General features: G+C 31.5%; 3 protein-coding genes across 5 annotated transcripts; 1 reads left to right on the plus strand and 2 right to left on the minus strand.

Moving 5' to 3' along the window:
- Window positions 1-216: 216 nt before the first annotated feature.
- LOC100803309 (WD repeat-containing protein 44) lies at window positions 217-4,689 on the minus strand. Its single transcript, XM_003525278.5, has 8 exons — window positions 4,472-4,689; window positions 3,059-4,323; window positions 2,840-2,930; window positions 2,561-2,718; window positions 2,419-2,470; window positions 1,573-1,652; window positions 1,369-1,462; window positions 217-1,097 (listed from the first exon to the last, which is right to left on the minus strand). The coding sequence occupies exons 2-8, from the start codon at window positions 4,208-4,210 to the stop codon at window positions 562-564; spliced, it is 2,163 nt and encodes a 720-aa protein (XP_003525326.1). The 5' UTR covers window positions 4,211-4,323; window positions 4,472-4,689; the 3' UTR covers window positions 217-561.
- Window positions 4,690-13,345: 8,656 nt separating this feature from the next.
- LOC100801548 (probable methyltransferase PMT18) lies at window positions 13,346-17,847 on the plus strand. The gene is made up of 5 exons (XM_006580440.4): window positions 13,346-14,132; window positions 14,503-14,713; window positions 15,080-15,377; window positions 15,739-16,203; window positions 16,329-17,847. The coding sequence occupies exons 1-5, from the start codon at window positions 13,464-13,466 to the stop codon at window positions 16,555-16,557; spliced, it is 1,872 nt and encodes a 623-aa protein (XP_006580503.1). The 5' UTR covers window positions 13,346-13,463; the 3' UTR covers window positions 16,558-17,847.
- Window positions 17,848-17,854: 7 nt separating this feature from the next.
- On the minus strand, window positions 17,855-23,686 carry LOC100802077 (serine/threonine-protein kinase STY13). Of its 3 annotated transcripts, none has more exons than XM_003525276.5 (4): window positions 23,487-23,686; window positions 23,330-23,382; window positions 21,671-22,666; window positions 17,855-18,452 (listed from the first exon to the last, which is right to left on the minus strand). In XM_003525276.5, the coding sequence occupies exons 3-4, from the start codon at window positions 22,579-22,581 to the stop codon at window positions 18,113-18,115; spliced, it is 1,251 nt and encodes a 416-aa protein (XP_003525324.1). In that variant the 5' UTR covers window positions 22,582-22,666; window positions 23,330-23,382; window positions 23,487-23,686; the 3' UTR covers window positions 17,855-18,112. The 3 variants fall into 3 exon arrangements, with proteins under 3 accessions (XP_003525324.1, XP_006580502.1, XP_003525325.1); XM_006580439.4 differs by having other exon boundaries at window positions 23,330-23,387; XM_003525277.5 differs by lacking the exon at window positions 23,330-23,382.
- Between the last annotated feature and the right edge of the window lie 2,365 nt (window positions 23,687-26,051).

Below are 26,051 nucleotides of genomic sequence, written 5' to 3' on the forward strand. Positions count from 1 at the left end.
TGCCTTATATGGCTATTTTTTAAAAAAGTTTGTCAAATTTTAAAAAAAAAAGTTTATCAATTTTAAAATAATAAATATAATAGAGTAATTACTACAATTTGCTCCCTTTCAAGCAATAAAGTACATGTTTGGATAACCCTTCTCAATGTACTTTTGAACTCTTTGTATTTTTTGTTCTGATTATTCAAACATGCACTTTCCGGCATTCAGATTGTGTAAACAAAAAATTCTTGTATAAATTAAAATAGAATATACACATGATCATAAATTACATTTCGCCCAGGACCATCAGCAAAACTGAAACTTACATTCTTTCAACCAACAGTCCTTAAAAATTAAAAGAATCATGTAATTGATATTGACTTAGTATAAAGAATATTATTGTGTGAGGGCAATCCCCAATCAGCCATTGAAGAATGCCCGGGCTGCTATACTATAATGCTCGAAAACAGTGGAGCTTTGCATTGTAGCAAATTCCATTGTATCCAAGAACCCTCTAATGCTATGTGAGCATAGCATCTAACCTTATAATGCCCCAACAAATGAGCTTAAGCCTTGTTTTCAGCCACGAACGGGTAATCCATAATTCTGGTACACTCTTATGTATCCATCCCATCCTGCTGTCACAATTACTTGGCCCCACAAGTGGGAATTAGACATTCCCTTGCAAGCACTTCTCAAAAACTTGTACTCTGATTTACACATTGTAGGAGAAACAACAGTTTGAGTTTGGCATGATGAGTCCACAAGCGTCTCCTCCGGCCATGTCGCAGAAACCTTTGGGATCAACTCTGACAGAAATCCACGACTCAAGAAGAAACAATCAGGAGAAGGCAGAGAACACTTCTGATTCACATCCTCTCCTAGCGATGGGGATAAGAGTGTTCCTGGCATTGACTCAATGCCACACCAAGGTACAGCAATGGCTGCATTGTGGGAGAGAAAACTCTCTGAAGACCAAATTTTCTTTGCTTTGGAGGTACTCCTATCTTGGCCGGTGTAATTCCAGATACATACATGTGAATCCTCGCTAACTGAGATGATATGTTTCCCGTCAGTGGTGAATGAAGCATGCATTTGACCTGCACTTCTTAGACCTGCAGGCAAAGAAGAGGAATCGGTACAAGTAACAACTAATGCACTTGCAAAAATGAAAATTCTGGGCGAAATCAATTATCAGAGCACAAATTTGACTGGGAAAACCTCATGCATGTCCATATTAAGTCCTCATTGCAGGAATTCCAGAGACATGCATAAATAAAATTATATGAATGCTTGTTTCTGTAAGATGCTGCAAGAGAAGAATCAGGCATAGATGGGATGAACTTCAGAAGATTTTTCAGATAAGGAAAGCATGTATAAACCTACCCTTGAATTTGTAGATTACATCAACTCCCGAAAGTATACAGACATGTGAATCAGCAGAAGCAACCAATAGTTTGCTTGGATCACTAGGTGAAAACTGCAAAATTAATCATATAAGATTAATGATCAGTATTCAATAATTTTGTATAGGTTGGCATAGAAAAGAATACTACAGAACAGAAAAAGAGAGTGGCAGAAACAACCTACCTGAAAGCCAGTGATCTTTTTCCCTGATGTCTTCTTTTTGCCTCGTAAACACAACTGAACATCCAATTGCAGATGATTATCTAGACAAGTGAATGCAAAAATATAAAAAAGATTGTTAGAAGCTACTACTCATCATTTTTTAGATCAAATGTTTAAATTCAGACACTATTCTATACTACAAGCAGAATATAGCATGAAAATAATCAAAAAAGTAATCCATAGTTTGACCATATGCACATTGACCTTGTAGTTGTTCCAGCCAGTGTAACTCCATACTTTTATTTTATTTTTGTGATATATTAAGGCCAAGAGAATAATATTACAGGGGAAAGGAAGATAAGTAATCCTTAAAAAAGATAAAAGAATAATTATACATTTAGGAAAAATGGACTTCAACATAATAAATCTACCCAATACTCAAAATAATGGAGCTACTCAAAGTAGCATAGATACAGAACCTACAGCGATATACAATTATTAGTCACTACACACTAAATGTAGACGTGAACCAACAAACCAATAATCCAAGCATACTTCCATTTCCATGCAGGCATTTAAGTTTCTCTTTTTTAAGTAGCATATTGATCACAATACAGGAAGAGCATTTGATAGTTTAAGAAGTCCCTCTATATCCACAAAAAACATTCAATGAATTTGAAGATCAACACCTAAAATGCACTCAAATAACGGGGAAGGAAATATATGCACAAATTAAATGGCTAATTTTTTATTAACAGAACCTATATACGTTATTTCTAATAACAGCACAGTGTGTATCATATGGTGCTCAAAGACATCAAGATGTAGCAATATTCCAAACATCTATTGATCCAAATATGTACATACCTACGATATCATAGAAACGGCAATTGCTTGCCATGGTACCCACAATTGTGCCCTGGAAGAATGAGAAAACAAACTTTAGGAACAAAACAAAAGATATTTTCCTGCCACAATGTTTTATCGTTAAATATATAATGAAACAGACCTTTCCATCAGGACGGAAGCACACTGCTGTGACTATCTCTCTGATATCAATGTAATCACTAACCCTACAGTGAACAACTTCCCATATGCGTACTTTTCCATCAATTGAACCACTGATGAAAAAATTATCATTGACGGGATTGAAATTGACACATGTAACTGCAATAAAGGAAAAAGTAACAAGTCGATATTTAGCAAAAGAGAAAAATACAGAGGAACACAATCACAGAAAAACCAACATTATCGAAATCACTTATCAACCAAGGCAATAGAAGCTCACCATAATTATTGTGGGAGAAAACTCTAAGACATCTGTCGATTCCTACATGCCATAGGCGCACGGTCTTATCAACAGAGGATGACAGTAGAAACTGCAACAAAGAAGAATGTAAACAACAGAAAGTTCCATTTTATAGAAAATAAAATGATAACAAATTTTGAAGATAGTGCAAAATATAACAAGAAAAATAAGAGTAGCTTGCTTCTATCGGAAACTAACCCCTCTTTTGGACCAAGCAAGGTCTAAAATGTCACCACTGTGCCCTTGGAACTCATGCAAAGGTTTTGATGATATGCGGAAGGTCTTTGGTGGGACAATCACACAGGTTGCTTCAGAGGATCTCCTCAACTTCTCTGTTTTAACTAACTTCTCTTTATCTACATCAAGGGGAGCAACGCATGAAAAATTATTTATTTTGAAATATATATTTGACGCATCATCGTCCAGAATGTCCAATTCACTTGATCTCTCATCCTCAACCACTTTCCACACACGTACCATACCATCCTCACCACCACTAGCCAGATATTTTCCATCAAGACTGAACTTCATTGTCAAAATAACACCCTTATGTGCTTTAAACTCCTGTTCAGTGTAAAGGGAGGAAAGCTCCTTAACCCGCTTCCTATATGAATGAACTCGAACTCTTTGTACCCCACTTCTATCCACTGAATCACAGTCTTTGTATTTAGTTTCATCAAGCCCATGATTATGAACAAAACAAGCAATAGAATCCAGTTTCCTTAGCCAACCCCTCTTCATTTTCCTTTTCCCAACTCGCAACAACCTTGTGTTTTCAGTGTCTCTCTGCAAATGTCTGCGAACAAACGATGATGGCCCAATATTTCTCTGAAACTCCTCTAAACTAATCAATTGGTTCGAACCCAAAACCCGCAGTGTGCTAGGAGCTCCATCCTGACCCAGCTTATCCACAATATATTGTGTTCCATCATCCAAATTCCTTATCATACATGCCAAATTTTCGCAATTTTCTTGTGAGCCGGAGGCCTCATCAGACAAGGAATCCAACACAATCTGGTTTGAGGTTGAGGGAAGACCCTCCTCAACAGCAAAAGAAGTTCTCAGCACTGCCCCACTTGTTGCAGTGATTCGGTCAATCCCACAAGGTTGATCTCCCAACTCTTCTCCCTTCATTGAATAATTCAAATCAGACTCCAAATCCATCCATCTCAGGAAATTGAGGCGTCGCTGGTGAACACTTTCAAGTTTTTTTGCCCAAACCTGGTACCTAGTAACATGTCCGTTATTACCAGAACTAGATTCATCTGATTCAGAACAATCCGAACCCACATCAGAGACAGAACACAATTCCTCACGAGTCTCATAGAATTGATCCTCTTCCTCTTCCATATCCCACCTTTCCCCAATTCCCACCTCTAATCTCAAGCAGATTCCTTTCTTAAACAAATAAACAATTCTGAGCTGGATGGATGGGTTTTACTTCAATTCAGGGAAAAGGGTATCTGAAACCACACAAATCAGGAACCGTTATGGTGAATCCAGGACCCAAAGGAAAGGGGAGCTAAACAAGAGAAGAAAAAAACATGGATTTGGAGGATAAAGAGTGGAAAAACGAGAAGAGAGAAAGAAAAACATGCGATGTTAGCTGACCTGGGGTTTCAAAATTGGAGCTTGATGCAGAAATCGAAACAATTTTCATAGGGATCTTCGCTGTGTTGTTTGTTCAGTCTGCACTGTGCATCCACAGGAAGACCTACCCACCACTTTATGGTACGGCAGAGAAGGTTAAACTGAAAAATAAGAAGAAAAAAAAAAAGAAAAGAGACTTATTAGAATAGTTGTGAAATTTGATTCGGAATACTGTTAATCCAAATCCGATGACTTAATCGGATCACAATTTATTATTAAATTGATCACGTAATTAATTTGAAATAATCTAGTCATAATCCAATGATTAATTATTCACCTATCGATTGAACCATTATAATTATTAGTACTATTTAGTTAAACTAACAAATAATATTATTCGACAAAAAGAAAGAAAAGAAAAGATTGCCTCGTTGTGAGCGTGTTGTGTGTGATGATGAGTTTGGATTTTTTTGAACATTTACGACTGACTGAGTCCACTCTTAATTTGAGTCTTTCCGTGTTCACGCTAACATTACATTCATTACCCACGAATCAGATTCCTTTCTTTCCACTTTCCCTTCACCTTCATGGCTCCCAATGTTTCCTAACTTTTTTACCATCTTATTTTAACCATAAATGCCAAACAAGATATTATTTATGATTCTTTTTATTTTTTTTATGATTTTATAATAAATATATTTTTTAATTTCTTAATCAATATCAAATTTGACATTGATTAACAAGATTATGCCACCACTATTCTTCCATGTACCCTTTATTCAAAGCGAAGAGATATTCGATATTGGACATTGGACATTGGACTGGTCAACAAGATTTTCCTAGTATTTTACCAACAAAGAAAATATTTTCCTAAATTGAGAAAAGTCGCTTGGGATTAAGTCAAATTCTGGATTTATATAATAAAATCTTTACTCGAACAAGATAATTGAAGTTGTTTTATAATTTTTGAAAATTTTAGAATTTAGAATTTTAGATGAAGTATGAAATTATTTAATGAAAAATGTTTATTTATATAAAGTTTGAAATATACATCAAAGAGAAAAATTAAAATTATAAAAATGTATAATTATTATAAAAATAATTTAAATTTAAATGTAAGTTTAAGAATAACATGCATTATTTTTTTATAGAAAAAAATAAACAAAAAATTATATTACTCTTAAATGATATTCTAATTTAACAAATATTAAATAGTGACTTTTTTATAAATAAAAAAGGAAAAGCTATCCCCATATATAAATATTAACAAGTTAACATTCCTAGTTTCCTACATCTCAAGTAATTGAAAATCCAAATCAAAATAAGTTATTGGTCAAAGTTTTGACCATCTTTTCTAAGGCGGTCGACATATTAAAATGTGGATAATGATTTTTAATTATACCGATTTCTTTTGGTAAGAAAAAATTATACCAATTTATTTATTGATTAGGATAGTGTTATATATATATATATATATATATCCAGAGAAATGGAAAATATTCATTAAAAAAATTAGAGATTTAATGATAAGAACATGGTATAATTAAATATGACAATTTATAATATAAAAAATTAGAAGATTAATATGATTTCAATACTTAGAAAGTTCAAAATGTTAGAAGATTAAATATAATTGATAATTTATATAAGACTTAATATTATTTACTTTTTTTTCAATTTGCCTCAGACATGTTTCATTGGCTAAAATAATATTTCTTTTAGAGAATTTATTTTATTGTAAAAAATATTCAATATTTTTATAGATTTTATTTGGCCTACATTAGAAACTACCTTAAATATTACATTTAAAATAATCATAAATCACTAAAAATGTCAAAAATTTTATCATAATAATAATTTATGATAGATGAAAATAGAAAAAAAATCTTTATTTTATCCATACACCTTAATTTAATGATCAACTTTTCATTAAATGGTACTCCCTCCAAACTTATATGTATAAGCAAAAAAAAAAAATCTTATTTTTTGAACTCAAATACAAGTAAATTTAATTAATTTAACCTTAATTAATGATATCATTCCTAAAATATCTTTCATTTAATTAATATTCTATTTTTAATGACTATTTTATTCATGATATCAATTTTCAATGAATAACATTTTAAGAATAATCTTATTTTTTACTTGAAATTAATAACATTAAATGATTTCACCTAACTATTTTAATATGTTTAAAAGTAATTATTTTTATCAGAGAGTGATTATTTGCAACTAATTTTGTCTTGATATAAAAACAGTAATATATATGTAGAAAACTAAAATAGGTATTTAGTGAATGAAAATTTACTTAAAAAATTAGTCCTATTTAAATTGAGTTGACTCAAAATAAAACGGTTATGTTATATTAAATTAATTATATTAGAATGACATTCTTTTAAAAGTTACCTGCTAAAATGTTGTTGTTCTATATCATTTTTTCTTCTTCTAAAAACTAGTTAATGTTCAAATAAATTATGTTTTAGATTAAAATTATATTTTTTGAGTGATGGAATTAAATTAGGTTTGTCAATTTTAACAAAAATACTATAAAAACTAAAATCAACAAAAATAACATCTAGTCAACATAGTCGTATATAATTGACCTCATCTAGTAATGGTTGAGAAGATCATCCTAAGATTCAAGCGTTGCTCTTACCTAATTAATTTGTTATTTTCTGAAGAAAAAGAAAAGACAAATCATTTTGTACAAAGTACATATTCTAGCAGCTATGTATGTTCTTGTTCTAATCCCACACATATCAACTTAAACAAATATTTTAGGCGAGATTAATAAATAAAAGAATAGTTAATGTTAGTTGTGGTACAAAAAAAAACATTTTTTGTAATGTTACAATGATATCTAGCAAATAAAGAACTTATATTATTTGTTTTTCAACAAATCAAAGATGCCTAAGTTTTTAGTATTATTATCATTTAATTATGAAAAAATGGAAATAAAATGCAAGTCAAATGTTCATAGGACCAATTTCATAAAATTGGGAATATACTAAAATACTTTCCATACATAGTAAAAAAAATCAGAAACTTTAAATTCAATATTGAATATTTTTCAAAGAGTGTGCATATAAATAAAGAATAATGTATATCATATCATATACCAGATTTACTTCTAAGGGAGTGAAACTTTTTACAAAATCTGGTAAGTGGCTCATGAACTGAAATACGAACCAGGTTCTATGATGTTACCGAATCCTTCTCCTCGGTTCAGTTTTTTAGCAGGGATATAAGACAATTAAAGTAGATAGTTTTCTGGTTTAGTGTTATACTGTTCTTATTGTTACTGATATCATGGTTAGTTTCAAAGTGGCAGTTATCTTGCTACTTACGTCATGGTTATTATACTTTCACGACAAACTTTTATATATGTTGCTTCTTTTACATTCAGTTATTTTTTTCTGTATAAATGTTAATGATTAATTTATTAGTTTTTTTTCACCAAAAAGGGATGAAACCTGCGATCATATACATTCTCTTTATATATTTCTTTTGATTGCTGATAAAAAAAAACCCTAAACCTTCAGAATAATCTTTTCTTTGTAATGTCATGTTCAATTGTATTATTAGGTGAAGGAATTATGGGTCGTCGTAAGATTGAAATGGCAGAGGTGAAGGATTCCAGCGCAAAACAAGTCACATTTTCCTTTTGGGCACCCAAGTGTTGATGTTGTTGCGGCCAAGTTTCTTGAACAAGAGCCTAAACCAAATGTTGCCAAACCAAATAATGAAATTGGTGACATTGATGGGCTAAATAAACAATTGTCTGACGTCAAAGCTCAGATATGCGAGGAAAAAATGAAGGGTGCGGAGCTTGCTAAGAAACTGAAACAACATGAAGTAACAGAACTTTTTCAGTATGAAGAATTACAAGATTCATATTTAGAGCTCCAGCGTAAGGTGAAGGATGATCTTGATGCGTAAGAGGTATCAAAGTATTTGTTGCTCCTTGCACAAGAACCAATGGTTGGAATAACTGAACAAATTCATACAAAGAAAAAAAGAAATACTTGATCCTTAGTAGCATGAAATTTATATTTAGATTTAAGTTTCCTTCATGTCCAACTCTCTTAAATAAAGTGTGAACGATGGTTGAGAATATAGTATTTCATGTTTGTTTATTTTCAATAAATTATAAGGAAAGGAAAATAAACTCTTCAATTATTGTGTCAAATGTTGTTATTATGTTTCTGCAGGATATGATTTTTTTTCTTTCAAAGTATGATTTTGGTATCAAAACCTATAAAAGATTCGAAGAATTTTACCCTTTTGAATAAATTCACTTGATTTAGATTAATTGGGATCTAATATGATTTTTTTTTGGTACAGAGATATCTTATCATTAATTAATAACATGTATTCTCAATCTCAAAATGCACACAACTTGCTCAAAAAAGCAAAATAAATTGCTCCAATATTGAAAAGTAAACCTGGTACAAGAGAGCATCTGAATCAAAATGTTGGGTTTAATTTTCTTCAATACTTATAGATGAAATGATTTATTTTTCCTTTGTCAATGCTTACATAAATACCCGGCAAGATATAAGACTTAATGTGTGTTTGGTATGAGTGAAAGTGAGAATGGATGAAAGTGAAAATGAGATGTATTTTGTAGGAATGAAAATAAGAACAATGAGATCAGATTATACCTAGAGTTCTTTCACCCCAAAATGAGACCCCAAAATGAGATGAAACTCAATTAAGATAAACAATAGTTAATATGAGTATAATGTTAAAAAAATGTTTATATTTATCCTCTCTTCTTTTTTATGATCCGCGTGTGACAACTTGAGACGTGACATATTTTATGTTTTTTTACCCATGTCAACTGTATAATTGATTGTCCTCATTTCATAATCGATTTGATCAACATAGGAGACGGGCATATTGACTGCATTTTGGCTAAATGGATTTGAATAACGCAATACACATGAAAAAAAAAACTTATTAGGTTGCATTTGGATTCATTGTCTCTTTTGTTTTGTAAAAGACATAATTTGTATATTCGATCATTAATTTCATGACTATTGAAGAAAGTTGAAATAAAACAATAGAGCATAAGTTAACTATATCACATCAGGTTTATTTTATTTGCTAGTATTCTTTCAATATGCTTATTTATTTTTTTTAAAAGTTTTTGTAAAAATAAAAGAACAGCATAATTGTTTTAGTTGGGAGTTAAATGAGAATTGGACTAATGTTTTTTTTTTACCTATTTAAAAATTTTAATTAAAATATTTCATCTTTCTTACCCTCTTTTTCATCTAAATCAAACAAATATATTTTTCATTATTTTTCTACTATCTTTTTTTTTCACACTTTCATTTTCTTTTATTCTTTTTCTTCTCATTTTACCGAACACTATCTTAATAATCAAATACTGTGAAATAAAAGTCTGCACATAAAGGCAAAGAATGAAAATGAAAAGGTGACTAGGATAAAGAGAAATTCATCCAAAAAAAACTACCCTTGAATTTAGAGTGCCAAAAATTAGAATATTAAAGCAAATTTGAGAAACATAATTTTTAAAGTGCGGCCAGACATCCAAAAGATCCCTCCTTAAAAATTAATTTATAAGAGAATAACTTATCTAACTATTTAAGTACTCACCATGTTGGGTTAACCACTCGATGTGAGACTCGCAACAATGATTAACTACATCGTTAATTTTTTTTCCTCTAAATTTAATCTAAAATTTCCAAACATCCTTTTTTATAAGCATCGTTAGAATACACTAAAGCAAATTTGAGAAACATAATCTAAAACATCGTTAGAGCATGCTTGGGAAAAAAAATTCTTTCCAATTTTAGTTGTTTTTGTTTCATTTTTAAGTTTTTTATAAAAAAAAGATGTTTGGAAATTTTAGATTAAATTTAGAAAGAAAGAAAATTATCAAAAAAATTATTTTTTTTCAGCTGTTTTTATACTCTTTTACCATATAAAAGTTGATTTTTTGTTGCATCCGAACAAAATTAATTATTACAAATCACTGTTTAACAAAGTGAAATAAAGAATTGATTCTGATTATAATAGATAATAACAATGATTAATTATACATATAATTGATTCTTAAAATAATCTTATGATTTTAAATTTCATCTCAAACAAATGATAATGGAAGACAAGGCAACTGTTGTGAAACCGACGAGACTAACGCTTGAGAAGAATCAAAATCCCTTCCCGGCAATGGCACGCGGTGGCTCACACAGTCACACTTGACAGTCTCTAAATAAATGAATAGAATCCTTAACAACTATCGGCGTATATTTTAGATGCATGCTAACTTTATATTGGTTCCAAACATTTAGATTTAGTCTCTAAATCGATATTTAGAGTCATTCATTATTATTTTCAATCTTTTAGTTACTAGATTTTAACTAGTGTACGTAATATAAAATATTCATTGTTATACTACAACTTAATTTTTCTTCTTCTTTCTTTTTAAGTAGCCTCACCAATAATTTTTTTAAAATGTGAGTGTATATCTACTTGCTAACGAATTTTAATAATATATATATATATGATATACTTTAATTGTTATTTTCCACTCCTAAACCTACACACAACACACTTGTATCTTGCATCTACTACTACATTTTTTTTTTTTGTGTGTGGGAGGGGAGCATTCACAACAAACCTCCTTTAGTTTCCTTCTATTTTTTCTCTCACATTTCTTAGGAACAAAAGATCCTTATTGTTTGTGAAAAAAGAGTAAATAGAGGCTACCATGTCTCATTATTTGCCATCTCAACAAATAGGTTTGTTGACTAAATCCAATTTATCTATTTTCTTCCATCATTTCTCTGGATGAACAAGAAGTTAGGGGACAATGGAAGATGCAAAATGTAGCTACAAACAAACCCCACCTTCCTTTTCTGTCTACCTTTTCTTTTTATTCCTTTTTTTGTTCTTAATATCGTCATATATAAAAAAAAAATTACACATTCTTCGAGTCTTCTCAATATCATCACCTCTGGTATGTCAGCAAGATTCACCTTCCTTTTCTTTTGTTTTCTTTTTCTTTTGTTGCTTTTGTCTTCACATCTTTTGTTCTTTGCATTAGTTGCTACTCTGGCTTTAAAACTTGTCATGTGTGGATAATTCAAATATGATAGAATGATAGATACCCAATTATTTGTGGAAGATGGCATTGAAAGAGTAGAATATCGATAGTATATTTTACTTAAAACTTTGAGGTGCGTGTGTTCTTTTGTTCCCTTTCTCAGGTTTTCTCTTTTAATTTTTTTCGTATAAATTACTTCTACACTTAGCTACTATATCAAATGAGTAGATCATCAGTAGTTTATGTGTAATTTAGTTTAGAAGACTTAACCTCCACCCTTCCCAGATTTTTTTAAGAAGAAAAAGGAATCTAATAACTGAGGTAAAAACAAGAGCAAACAAGCATCTATAAATTAAAAGCTATTAATAGTCTAATTGAAAGAAGAATTACTAAAATATCTTCAATTTAAGACTCCTTCTGTATTACTTTTTTAACCTCACATGTTCTTTCCTCCTCTAGCTTTCAGTTATGTGTTTTTGTTTCTTTTATAAAAAATATAGCACCACTTATTTTCATTCTTTGCAATTTTGAAGTTACTAAATTTATTTTTTGCAATTGTTTGACATAAGATACACATTTCTTATAATACCACTGTTCTATCTTTCCTTATTTGTTTGTTTTTGAAATATAGAACTAAAAAAGTTGAAGTTCCCGTGAATTTTCCTAACCAAATACGATTGTTTATCTTTCTGGTCTCGTCCCTCTTCATAACAACAATGTTTTTCACCTTTTCCTAGTTGATCATTAATATATATCTTAAAGATATGATAACAACATACTCTTTACACCTTACCGTAATATGATGAAATTCATGTGTTCACAAAATCATGTAAATTTAACTCTCTGTCCAATAATCTCGTTTATAATTTAGCTATGAATTCCATCTAATTAATTGTAGATAGTGGGTTGCTAATATTCATTGTTTGATCACTTTATTCATTTTAACTCTCTCTTTTCAATTTTTTTTAAATATATTTGATTTTTTTGTTACTATACAAGAACATTCATCTTCAGCCTTGACTAATATTGTTGCAATAGGGAAAAATCTGTTTTTAGATTTGATTTAGCATTAGTGAAAAACATTGTACATTATTAGTACAAATAAGAAAGCATTGCATCATTATACTAACTAAAAGTTTTTCGGTTGCATTAAACTTTGAGTGCTTAGTTTCTTAAGTAGAACAATACGGTTCGCTAATAGTGTAAAGATTTAATAGTTAGTAGATATATCAAAATTCAATTATAATACACAAAAACAGGTTCATCTTCAACTAATTAACTAAATATCTTAAAGGCAGCTCCATAGTTTAAAGTGGAGCACAAGCACTATTCATTTTCCACTTTCTGATCGTTTGCTTAATGTCTAGTTGTTTTCTTGATTCAAAATCACCACATTTATTTCAGCTCTCAGTCTGATTCTTTAGATACATTCATCCTAAACTTGATTACTAATGTTGCAATTAAAAACATTTTAAATTTTGATTTACTATTAGTGAAAAACATTCTGCATGTTATTGACAAATAAGAAATTATGGTCAAATCAATATACTAAGGCATTTTCACTTACACGAAACTTTTATAGTTTCTAAAGTAGGAAGCAAAGTATGGTTCATTCGACCTAAAATACGTTATCTTTTTAAGTAGATCAACTTCTTAAATGACTTTCAATATTTGAGAGATTAGTCTTAATCCTTAGTTGAGAGATATCTAATTTCAACCAAAAAAAATATTTTATTGGTTGTCACTTATATCAAAATTAGATTCTACATTTCTAATATACACGAAAAAGAAGTGAAGGTAGCTTGATAGAAGAATGTCACTATTAAACCATTCAATTGTTGTTGACTTGTTGCAGCTTCATGTATCTCAAACTTATGAACATAAACTAATATTTGTTTATTTGAAAATTTCCTCAGAGGTGAAAGCAGAAGGAAAATGGGCAAGGATGGATCACCAAAACATTATGGTCAGTTTGATTCAAAGAGAAATCGTCTGACATGGATTTTAGGAGTTAGTGGGCTATGCATTCTATCTTACATAATGGGTGCATGGAAGAACACTCCGTCACCCAATAGCCAATCTGAGATCCTCTCAAAAGTGGATTGTAATGTTGGGTCAACTACATCAGGCATGTCATCTTCAGCAACTAATTTAAATTTTGAAAGTCACCATCAAATTGACGTCAATGATTCTGGAGGGGCACAAGAGTTCCCACCATGTGACATGTCGTTTAGTGAATACACTCCGTGCCAAGATCCCGTTAGAGGTCGCAAATTTGACCGAAACATGTTGAAGTATAGGGAGAGACATTGCCCCGCCAAGGAGGAACTACTAAACTGCCTCATACCTGCTCCACCAAAATACAAGACACCTTTTAAATGGCCTCAAAGCAGAGATTATGCTTGGTACGACAATATTCCACACAAAGAGCTTAGCATTGAGAAAGCTATTCAAAACTGGATTCAAGTTGAAGGTGACAGATTCAGGTTCCCTGGAGGAGGTACAATGTTTCCACGTGGAGCTGATGCATACATTGACGACATTAATGAGCTTATTCCCCTCACAAGTGGTACTATCAGAACTGCAATTGATACTGGCTGTGGTGTAAGTTAATCTATATTCTATCCTCATTTATCTCTATGCCTCTATTTATTTTTTGAGTTTTACACTATCAACCTATTAGAAATCATGTTAGATTAGATAAACTTTTAAGGTGATTATTGATAGTCAATAAACTTATATGTGTGAATTTCTGATTGAATTAAAGTGTAAAAATCTTCATCCTGCATACATTATTTACGTTTTGTTAACTGAGTTTTATTTGTTGTAACCTAGTAGTGTTTGGAACTTTGCACAGTTGAGTTTAATAGGTGATCGTGATTGATCGAAAATCAAATCAAACGTTAGGACTACATATGCTTTTTTTGTGTGTAGGGTGTGTTGCTTATACTTAATTCCTTCTTGCACTGTAAAGGTTGCAAGTTGGGGTGCTTACCTTTTGAAAAGAGACATCATAGCTATGTCCTTTGCACCAAGAGATACACATGAAGCACAGGTCCAGTTTGCATTGGAAAGAGGAGTTCCAGCAATGATTGGCATCATGGCTTCACAGAGGATTCCATACCCAGCAAGGGCGTTTGATATGGCTCATTGTTCTCGCTGCTTGATACCTTGGCACAAATTTGGTATTCACACTTTTTAGATTATGATGACCCACTATTTTCATGGGCTATCTAGTTTAATAAGAAATAATTAATCAAACAAATAGTTATTTAAGTACATATTTACAGGCCGTCTTGGTCCCTATGGCAATTGTTGTCAGGACAATTCCATAGGATATTGGGTTCGAATACGGCAGAAGAGCATGCAGAACAAAACTTAAGTACATATATACAATTAAGGCATTAATTATTCTTTCAACATTGCGCATGAAAATGGAACCATTTTTGCTAGGAATTCATAAGTTGTACGTCTTCATTTTCATTCCTAAAAGAAAAATAGTTGTATTTGCATTTTCATTAGTCATTAATTCTCTAATTTTCATCCCACAGATGGTTTGTATTTGATTGAAGTGGATAGAGTTCTGAGGCCAGGTGGCTATTGGATTCTCTCTGGCCCACCTATTAGATGGAAGAAATACTGGAGGGGGTGGGAAAGGACCGAAGAGGATTTGAAGCAAGAGCAAGATGCTATTGAGGAAGTGGCCAAACGCATATGTTGGACAAAAGTAGTTGAGAAGGATGACCTCTCCATTTGGCAAAAGCCTAAAAACCACGTTGGATGTGCACAAACTAAACAGATTTACAAAACACCACACATGTGTCAATCCGACAATCCTGACATGGCTTGGTAATTCTTTAGACCATTTCTATTATTACAGCAAAACTTACATAATCTCATAACTACTTTTAGTGTTTTATCAAAATCAACATCTAATCTTAGTAATCATTGTTTTCATTTCAATAACAAATGAGTAAATGGCCTATGCACTAATCGTGTAAAAGATTTTTATCCTATCATTACTAATACAGAAGTCATATCAACCATGATTTTTTATGGAAACTCAAACTATTGTTAAGACAAATGTCTATTTTGACAAGTCATACTATCGTATCTAAGTTTTGTCCTTAATTTGTACTATGGGTAGGATCACTTATGATTAAAATCTTGGTTGTTCATAGCATTTTCTTTGTTTAATTGCATTGAAAAGGTACCAAAATATGGAAAAGTGCATAACTCCATTGCCAGAAGTTAACAGCGCAGACAAAATGGCAGGAGGGGCACTAGAAAAATGGCCTAAACGAGCATTTGCGGTCCCTCCTCGAATTAGTAGTGGTTCAATACCAAGCATTGATACGGAGAAATTTCAAAAGGACAATGAAGTATGGAGGGAAAGGATAGCACATTACAAGCATCTCGTTCCTCTTTCCCAAGGGAGATATAGAAACGTCATGGACATGAATGCTTATCTTGGTGGATTTGCAGCAGCCTTAATAAAATTTCCAGTATGGGTTATGAATGTTGTTCCCCCAAATTCAGACCATGACACTCTTGGTGCAATTTATGAACGAGGTTTTATTGGAACTTACCATGATTGGTGTGAAGCTTTCTCAACTTATCCAAGAACATATGATCTCATCCATGCTAGTAATGTATTTGGCATATATCAGGATAGGTAGGTAAACTTATGGACATTGTATATCTAACTCTCTAGGTTATGTTATTTATTTCTTACCATGTTATGAATTGTGTCTTAATTATTATATGGTTTTGAAATGGATTAATTGTTGTGTGTGGAAGGTGCAACATTACTCAGATACTACTGGAGATGGATAGAATTTTGAGGCCAGAAGGTACTGTTATATTCAGAGAGACAGTGGAGCTTCTGGTGAAGATTAAAAGCATTACTGATGGAATGAAATGGAAAAGCAATATAATAGATCATGAAAGCGGGCCCTTCAACCCTGAAAAGATTCTTGTTGCTGAAAAAGCTTACTGGACTGGCGAAGCTAAAGAGAAACAAAACTAACAGATAGGGTTACAACTTCGTTCTTTTTCCCCTTTTTTTACAACATCTGTCATATACCTTTTTGTTTTCCCTCTTAGAAATTAAATTGTAATTAGATGTTTGTTTTCCTTACCTTACATTTTTTTCTTGTCATATTCTGTCTATTTTATTCCCTTTTTTTTTGTAACAAGAGATAAATTCTATTTTATTCTCTTATTTAAATGAATCAATGAACCTCCCAAATTATTATCTTATCTTATTACCTATTTATGTTTAAGGTTTTCTCCTTTCATTAATGTATTAACAATAAGCCAATTTTAATTTTTACCACTCAAAAGAAAATATTATTATTTTTAATTATAAACTGGGTTTATTTATTCTTCGTCTATTAATTGACTTAATTATTGTGTGAATGGTAAAGTTAAAGATGCTTGGAGGTTAGAATGCAACATTACAAAATCAAAATCGTAGATCTAATATCAGAGCTTTTGTAAATTTATTCTCTTTTTCTTCCACTACCTCTCTTTTCTACCAGAGCTACTTAACTTTTCTCCCTCACAAGATTGACGTCGCTTCAGTTAATTTATTAACATCGATGAAAATCATTCATAACAAATAATAACGTTGATAGTTTATGACAAATTCTACGCAAGTTAAGTTTTAATTGCAGTACACACAAATGTTCTGCATCACAAAAACAAGTTAAAAAAATGCACTGTTTCCATATAGAAAAAAGAGGGTAGTGCAATATTCTATTAGGATATACAACTAGTAATATTATTGAAGGAAACGTGTGAAAAGAACGATGATTAGGAATACAAAAAGCAAAAAAGATATTTTGTCATTCAATACTACTTGATACCTTGAGAGAGAAAAAGAGAAGTATAAATATGATAAATGATATAATTTGATGAGAAGAAAGAAATAAAGAGAAAATAAAGATATCAAGTAAGTTTATGAGATATATGAATGTCAAAAAATCAGAACTCGAAAGAAAACTAGAAGTAATATTATTGAAGGAAGCACGTGAAAGGACTCAAAGCAATAAAGGAAGTTCAACGACCAACGGTGTGTTAAGACTTTAGAAGTAGAGATGATTAGTAGGATAAATTTTTTAAGAAGCAAATTACTTGTTTATCGAAGGGAGAAAAAAAATGTCAAAATTGGATAAGTCTGAGTTATTTTCTTTTAATAGCTAAATTTAAGCCCCACGTTGAACCAAACCTGGCAGTATGTCAATCCCCGGGGTAGTTGTGAGTTTTGGTGCAAGCAAGCGTACATACAAAGCAAAAGTTTTCGCCCATGATCTCATTTTATGTTGCCTTCAGAACTCAAGCTATACATAACTGTAAAACATGCATGTATTACATACACCGTCTTCTCTTTACTAATTCAGAACAGACATTCAGTAAACAGATACCGAATAAGCAAAAGGTCTCCAGATAAATAAATAAAACACACAGATACACAAAGCTATAATATAGTCACCCTTCACTACCAGAGTTTCATCTTGCCCCCAAATTTTCCAGTCTATGTTTTTATGACTTTTTTGCATTTGCTTTCACAGAGGATCAGATCAGTCAGCAGTCATTGGATGGGTCATGCAACACCTGAACCGAGCCTTCCGAACTGTTGTCATGATCTCATTCTCTGCATTCTCAAGCATTCCTACAATTTCAGCAAATGGTGGCCTGACATCAGGGTTGGGATCCCAGCATCTTGTCATGATGTCACGGAGAACCGCTAGGCAATCGTTAGGTATGATTGGGCGAACATTTCTGTTGACAACTGCAAATGCGGCCTGTACTGCTGTCATGTTCTGAAATGGAAGCATACCAGTGATGAGTTCCCATAGAACAATCCCAAAGCTATATACATCCACTTTTTGTGTGTAAGGCCTATGCTGGATCATCTCCCTGCAGTAGATCAGCAAACAACAAAATCTAAATACCAAAACAAATTAATTTTGTAAACAAAAATATAAAACAGTTAAAATTAATCATGAATTTCTGCATTTCAAACAAGATGGATAACTGGATTTTGATCATTAGCAGAAGCATGTGAAAACATGCTGACTCTGAAGCAGACATGATTAGAGTAATATCATGCATGATGAATGGAGCTGTCCATATATATATATATATATATATATATATATATATATATATATATTCGCTGAACATAATTGCATAAATCTCCCCTATATAGTCAGTATTGATTACCAGCTAGTTCTAGAAAGCTATCAACATCCCTCATTCAGCAGAAGAATAGTCTTAGAAAGAAATAAGACAAAGAAACAAATGGTAAATATATCATTATAAGAAAGTCATAAAAAAGAATAACAACTAAATGGCATTCCAATTCCTCTGAATATCTAACAAGGAAGTTTCATGGATGTTTCCCTTTGAATAGAACCAAAGAAAATCAACCAAAACAATCCAATCTCAAAGCAAATCTAACTGTAAAATGCTTGCCAGAAAAATACAAGCATTTTCCTCAAAACAAAAACAAAACCATATAACATATAAAAAATATCATCAGAGCACTTTTCCCTATATTCCTATAAACCCTGAGGGCACGCCCAAGATCCACAACAAAGTTATCAGAAAGCAAAGTAAAAAAAAATGAAAAATTCCAGTTCTTTTCACATGATTTCCAAGCCATATTTTATAATATTTTCAAAGTAACACAAAAAAAGAATGTTAGAAATGCATAACAAATGTTTCAAATTTATTTAAAAGTATTTGACAAGAAAAATCAAAACATTAGCAAGGGGGTGTCATGCTTCCTTGGCTTGTTTTGAGTAGAATACATGCCTGTCAGAACACCCTAAAGAATAACAGCACTAAACACAAGCCTCAATCCAGTTTTTTGAGTCAGCCACAATAAACCTAATCTTACACATTCATAATCCTACATATAGATTCCATGTTGCCATTTCTGTAAGAAGAATTAATCATATTGCCCAATACAGTTAAAATAAATAATCAAACAGTGCAACAGTTCAAATGAAAATACTCAAGGCATGTCATTAAATATTACCGATACAAGCACATGAATGTAATGGGCATGCAATCAAACCTCCATTAAAACACAAATGTCCAAACAAAAAACAATTACTGGGACCTATTTCAATGCAGCGAACACAAAGTGGCCAAAAACACAACAAATTAAACATCCAATAGAAACATAACTCCCTCATCATGCAACGGCCATTAAGCATCAAGACAAGATAAACTGCAACACAATATGCATTAGAAAATACATGAATGCAACAGGATATGCTCATAATCATGCGAAGTTTTCACATTTCACAACGCTACTATGATATCGCAGACAGTAACGTAGGATTGTGGCAACTGTTTATGACTAACCATGCATTGTAGCTTGCCAAATCATGCCAGTATTTAAGGAAGCATGTGAATACATACCCAATATTCTCCAAATACCCTTGATATGGCACGTGAATACATATCCAATAAATAGCCATGCAATGTAGGTCGCCAAATCATGCCAATATTCAGATAATAAATGCATAAAAGACCAGAACATACAGCTGCTTTCACTACCTAAAGCCAAATACAAGAAACAAAATTCACTTGCCCAAATTGCCCAACAAAAATACCAACAAGTGTTATAAACAACTTAGCTTCATTACCCTAGCTTAGCAGCTTACCCTAAACCACAACAAGATTACTAACTCAAAACCAAGCTATGGCAATTTTGATTAATTAAACTTCTGCTTGACATGGGCTAGTAATTAGAAAGCATGTCTTTATTGGGACAAACACATGTATATTGGATTTGTCTGATGAATGAACCATAGATTTTAAGCATTCCTCTAGTATACCCAAAGCTTGGTCAATGATCCCCTAAGCAGAATTGTCAACTCTACCACCAAAATGTTGCATGATAGGAATTAGCTGGTAGACAGCAGAGTGCAATGCATCTACCCAAATATATCAAGCCACTGAGATGTGAGAACACAAATAAAGGAGGAAAAAAAATCATGAGATTCACAAAAACATGCAGCCAAAATTTTCTAAGCTCAAATCAAAAGTTTGATTGTTTATTCAGTATGGATGCAAAATACATCTGTCATTATCCAAGCAAGGAGTTGGGCAGGCTGGGGGACACATAAAGCAGAAAATAGATGAGAAAAAAATTGATGGCACCATTGTAGAGATTATCAGCCATAAACCATGAATGTGCACAAGTCAAAAGAAAAACAAAGTTTAAAAGAATATAAAGAAGTAGGTTTCAAAAACAAGAGCTATATTTTTAAACTGTCATGTCAAGTGCAGCTTCCAATGATGGCAACTTTCAGAAATTAGCATTATCATCAGAACTTGCTTCTAAAATAAATGATGAAGCAAGTAATTGCAATTATTTTTTCTGTAGGGTTAGTCTGATGCAGTGTAGACATGCCCTTAGCATTTGAGTCAACAAAATGACAGCCACTACTTGATGCATGAAAGATAATGATAAGAAGACACTGCGAGAATGTGATTAAAAGAAATGTATATCATAATTATAATTATATTATAGTGACAAATATTTAGCTAAAAATAAAAATTGTAAAAACAATAGAACAAGATTTACCAGCACCGGGCAATATTAAAACCAGAAGCAAACAAAAAAGTTGTACAACAAACATATATGTCTCAAGGAAATTGCATAATTACTATTTCAGCTGTATATGCCATTTCTGTTCAGGAACACAATTCACAAACAGCTGATTAGGAACAAGGAAAACATGATAAAAAAACTTCGTACCCCATTGCCCAGAGGCTCTTCGCTATGCGAAGGTATGGGGGAGGGATGTTGTACGCAGCCTTACCCTTGCATATGCAAAGAGGCTGTTTCCGGATTCGAACCCATGACCAACAAGTCACCAAGGCACAACTTTACCGCTGCACCAGGGCTCGCCCTCAACAAGGAAAACATGATATAAAAACAAAAACAAGCAGTTGTTTGTCAGAAGCATTTAAAATTTAAGCAATATTGCCTTCAATAAACATCTTAAAAAAATTAACCATAATAGAGAAGCTCTCCAAAAATCATTCCAAAAATGAAGCTAGAATGCATATAAAACTATATAAATATAAAAAGAGAGAACAGCAAAAGATCTTACGGAGCCATCCAACGGTATGTTCCAGTCTCAGGTGTCATTCCTTCAGTTTGCACCTCAATACGGGCAACTCCAAAGTCAGCAATTTTAATTGACTTGTCACCAAAAATCAAAAGATTATCAGATTTCAAGTCCCTGTGGATAAATCCAAGGCCATGAACATAAGCCATCCCCCTTGCAACATCCAAAGCTTGTTTGACAGCCAATTTGAGGGGAACTGAGCGGTTTTGACGCTTCATTAAAAATTGTCGAACTGAACCACCTTTGGCATACTCAGTTACAATGCACCATACCATTGGCTTGCGGCATGCACCAATGAAACGAACTATGTTAGAATGCTTTAGTGTGGCCAACATTGTGACCTCCTGCTGGAACTGTTGTTCCATCAATTGAGCCTTTGCTGGATCATTTTCAGGCCTCTCCAAGATTTTGATTGCAACATCTTCACCATTGTAAGTACCTCGGTAAAGTTTCCCAAAAGCTCCTTGAGCAAAAGGCTCACCCATATTCAGTTTCCTCAAATCAATTGTCCACTCATCAAAATTGTCAAGCCCTTCAGTCGGAGAACTATTGTCCATTAGAGCTTGAGCTAAAGCATCATCACTCAAAGCATGGGTGACTCTTCCCCGACGATTGGCACTATGTGCAACAGAGTAGTTATCATTGGCACGCCTCCGCAACCCTTGGTGGTCTAACATGCGAGTATGGGAATCATTGGACCCGACACTGCTATTATCGATAGACATCGCAACAGATCCTCCGCCGTTACTTGTCTGCAAGCTCCCAACACTGTCAATTGACATATTGGTACCCTCCCCAAGCTTATGGTAAAAGCCTTGAGAGAAATCATAGTAGTTGTTATTATTTTTGTTGAGATCTATTATTCCTGGGAATTTCGCACCACTTTCCAACATTTTTCACACAGAAGAGCAAAAGCCTTCAAGCTTTTTTATTTCTTCAGCATCAGAAACTGTAAATCAAACCACACCTGGAGAAACCCTAGAACCAAAATAAACCGCAAAATAATTTAGCATTTCAACATAATAAAAATTTCAATTACAGCAACAAAAGTAACATTCATGGTATGCATTTGTCTCATTACCAATTGCTGAAACCAGTGGAAAATAAAAAACACTAAAGATACTCCAATTACAATCCGGATTTATGACAAAAGAAAAACATGCAAAAGCTGCTCTAGTTAACGTCACCAAATAAAAAACACCTCCGGTATCCAACACCGTTAGTTCTTTCAAAACTTAGAATCAAATGCATATGACACAAGCTGTTGAAAAAAGGGGAAAAAAACAATTAAACACGCATAAAACGATCTATATAAACAAATTCCAACAGTAAACCCTCAAAGACCAGATTCACGAGCAATCCCTTGTGCAAATCAACGCATACCAAAACTTCTCTGAAACACAACCACTTTCCATGAGAACAATTAAAAAATTAGCAACAATTAACCAAAAATCATCGATTAGAAGCCACAAACTCTACTAGCTACACATGCCTCCCACATCAAACACAAAAGCAAGCAAAATTGAAAGAGAATTCGTCAAAAGAACACACAGTGAGACCGAAACAACCACAAGACACAACAAACGAACGCTAGAATTGGAAAAAAATAATAACAAAAGCAATAAATAGAAACTCCGAAACCTCTAAAACCAGCTTCGCAGTCAAATCTCAAGCGAATATTCACGAACTCCTCACTGATCTTAGGAAAAAAGAGCGAAAACAGTGAAAACCTGAACAAACCCTAAAATCTGAAAAAGTTGAGAAACTAAAAAAGTTAAGAAGACGCGGATACGCGTACCTCAACGGAGAGGGCTCTAGTTAAGAAAGCGAGCTGTGATAAGAGAGTAGTCGAAAAGAAGGTGAAGAGATCGAAGAAAGAAAAACCAAAGGGAAATGGACAAGATTGAGTTCTTCCCGTACCAAGGAAGCCAGAGACCAGAGAAGAAGCGCAGAAGAAAATGAAACGGATGACTTTCTTTATGGTTTTTCTATACTATTTATTTGTTTGTGAAGTTTATTTATTTATTTTATTTATGCATAGTCTTTTTCCCTTTTGTCTTCTAACATTCTAAAGTCGTCATTGCTCCTTTTTCTTCACTCCTTCTAATCTTCTTTCTATTTATTCACTAGTTATTTCTTATTTATTTCCTTTCAAGGTTAGTAACTCTTTTATCAATATTTTCCTTTGTCTTACTAGAACTAAATTGGATAGATGGTTGCAAGATCAGATCTCATTAACAATATTTTTTATTAAGTATTAATTGTTAATAAATTTAATAGATATTTTAAACTTTTAATATGATGATATGAATAAAACATTTTTTTAAACTAATATCTCTTTTTAGAAATAATTTTATCCCATAAGATTAAGTATTAAACGTGAATATCTTTTAACAAAGTTTGAAAATTTAGTTTGTTAAATTGTTATATGGTGGAAAAATTAATCTTTACTGGTGATCCAACTCTTATTAATTAATAATAATGCACTTTTTAGCATATTTTTTAACACATATTAATCAAAAAAGTATAAATTTTATCTAATTATCTAATATTGATAAAGTATGTGCTTAAAAAATAATGTGATAAAAATATGTTAAGCACTCTTCACGACACACTTGGGGTAGTATCAAGTACCCGCGGCGCACTCACTTTTTTTGCGTCCCCGCTTAATACGCGATGCGTTTTTACGTTTCTTGACTTTTTGGTCCAAAACCTACCCCGTTATCGTCATCGCTAACCCCCACTTTGGCACTTTCTTTTACCGTCAAAGTCAAAATAAATGCGCATAGCTAATTATAAATGTTGAATACGTAAAAAGATATATGTATGCATTTATTGTTATTGAATATAAAATGTAAATTTTTAAGCAAGAAATTTAATTTTTCATTTATCACTTAACCATGGATATTTATTTTTTTTTATTTTTTTTTGGGATTGACGAATCAAATGGTTCAGGGAGACCATTATAATTATTGTCATAGTTTATTTTATACAAATTAATAAATAGGTAAAAGAAAATAATAATTTTATATAATTAATCTTAACCTCATTAATTTATTTTAAATTTTTATTATTTATCATAAATATCATAAGAGATATAAGTAAAAAAATAATTAATATTACATTGAAAGGTTAAAATAATAATTATTTTTAAATATATTTTTTCTTACACAACTGTTATATGACGGGAGAATTACTAGTTATTTTAAGTTTTTCTTTTTTACTTTGGATCTTAATTAATGGTACTCCTCCTTAAAATAAAGTCCATTTGTCTTACAAATATTAATACGCAATTAATTTTATGTTAAAATAATAAAAAAATATGTGTGCATTAATTGTAATTAATATGATATATATATATATATATATATATATAATTGAGAAGAGTTATTAAAACATTTATTACTATTAATATATATACATTTAAAATACATGTGTGCATTAATTGAATTAATATGATATATATATATATATATATATATGTATGTATGTATATATATATAATTGAGAAGAGTTATTAATGCAACATTTAATTAATTTTATGTGTATATTTATATAATATAAGTGTTATTAGAGGTGATAAAATTGGTTACTCAATTCAATGCAAGCTGTGGATTTTCATAGGTCGGATAAGAATAATCTAGATTGAATTTGGATTCATTAGACCATGATCTCGAGCTAAAAATGTTCGTGCTTAATTCAAGTTTAAGTCTTACATTGTAGTGCATAGGTTCAGACTAGGTTGGCTCATTGTGTCACCTGTAAGTGTTAATGAGATATTATTAATTATACTTTTAACTTAATTTTTACTATTAATCAAAATTTATTAAAATATAATAAAGAAATTATTAGAATCAGTAGTCTTAAAAAATTAAAAGTGAATTTTTTATTTTTAATAAATTTTAATTCATAATAAAAAATATGTTTTTAAAAAATGTATTATTGCTAACGTTTCTAATTTATACAAAGATATAAATAAATGTATTTTTTCTTGTATGGTATCAATCATTATATTTATTAAATATAACATATTTATTAGATTTAATAAATATAATAATTGTTTATTGATAGTATATTACTATAAAAATTAATATCTCAACCTATATACGTATATATTAAAGATTACTATTTTATTGTTTGAAATAGATTATAAATCGTGAATTTTTATAAAATAATTTATGCATTTTATTATTTAAAATAGATTGTTGAGAAAAAATATTTTGAATAGAAAATTAAAATATATTTTAATATAGTAATATAAACCAAAAATATCTTTTAATATTAATTACTAGAAGAAAAAAATAAAAACACATTAACATTGTGATTCTCTATTTTTTTTTTAACAACAACAAAATATAAGAAA

Source organism: Glycine max, chromosome 5 (genome assembly GCF_000004515.6).
Source record: "Glycine max cultivar Williams 82 chromosome 5, Glycine_max_v4.0, whole genome shotgun sequence".
Lineage (NCBI taxonomy): Eukaryota > Viridiplantae > Streptophyta > Magnoliopsida > Fabales > Fabaceae > Glycine > Glycine max.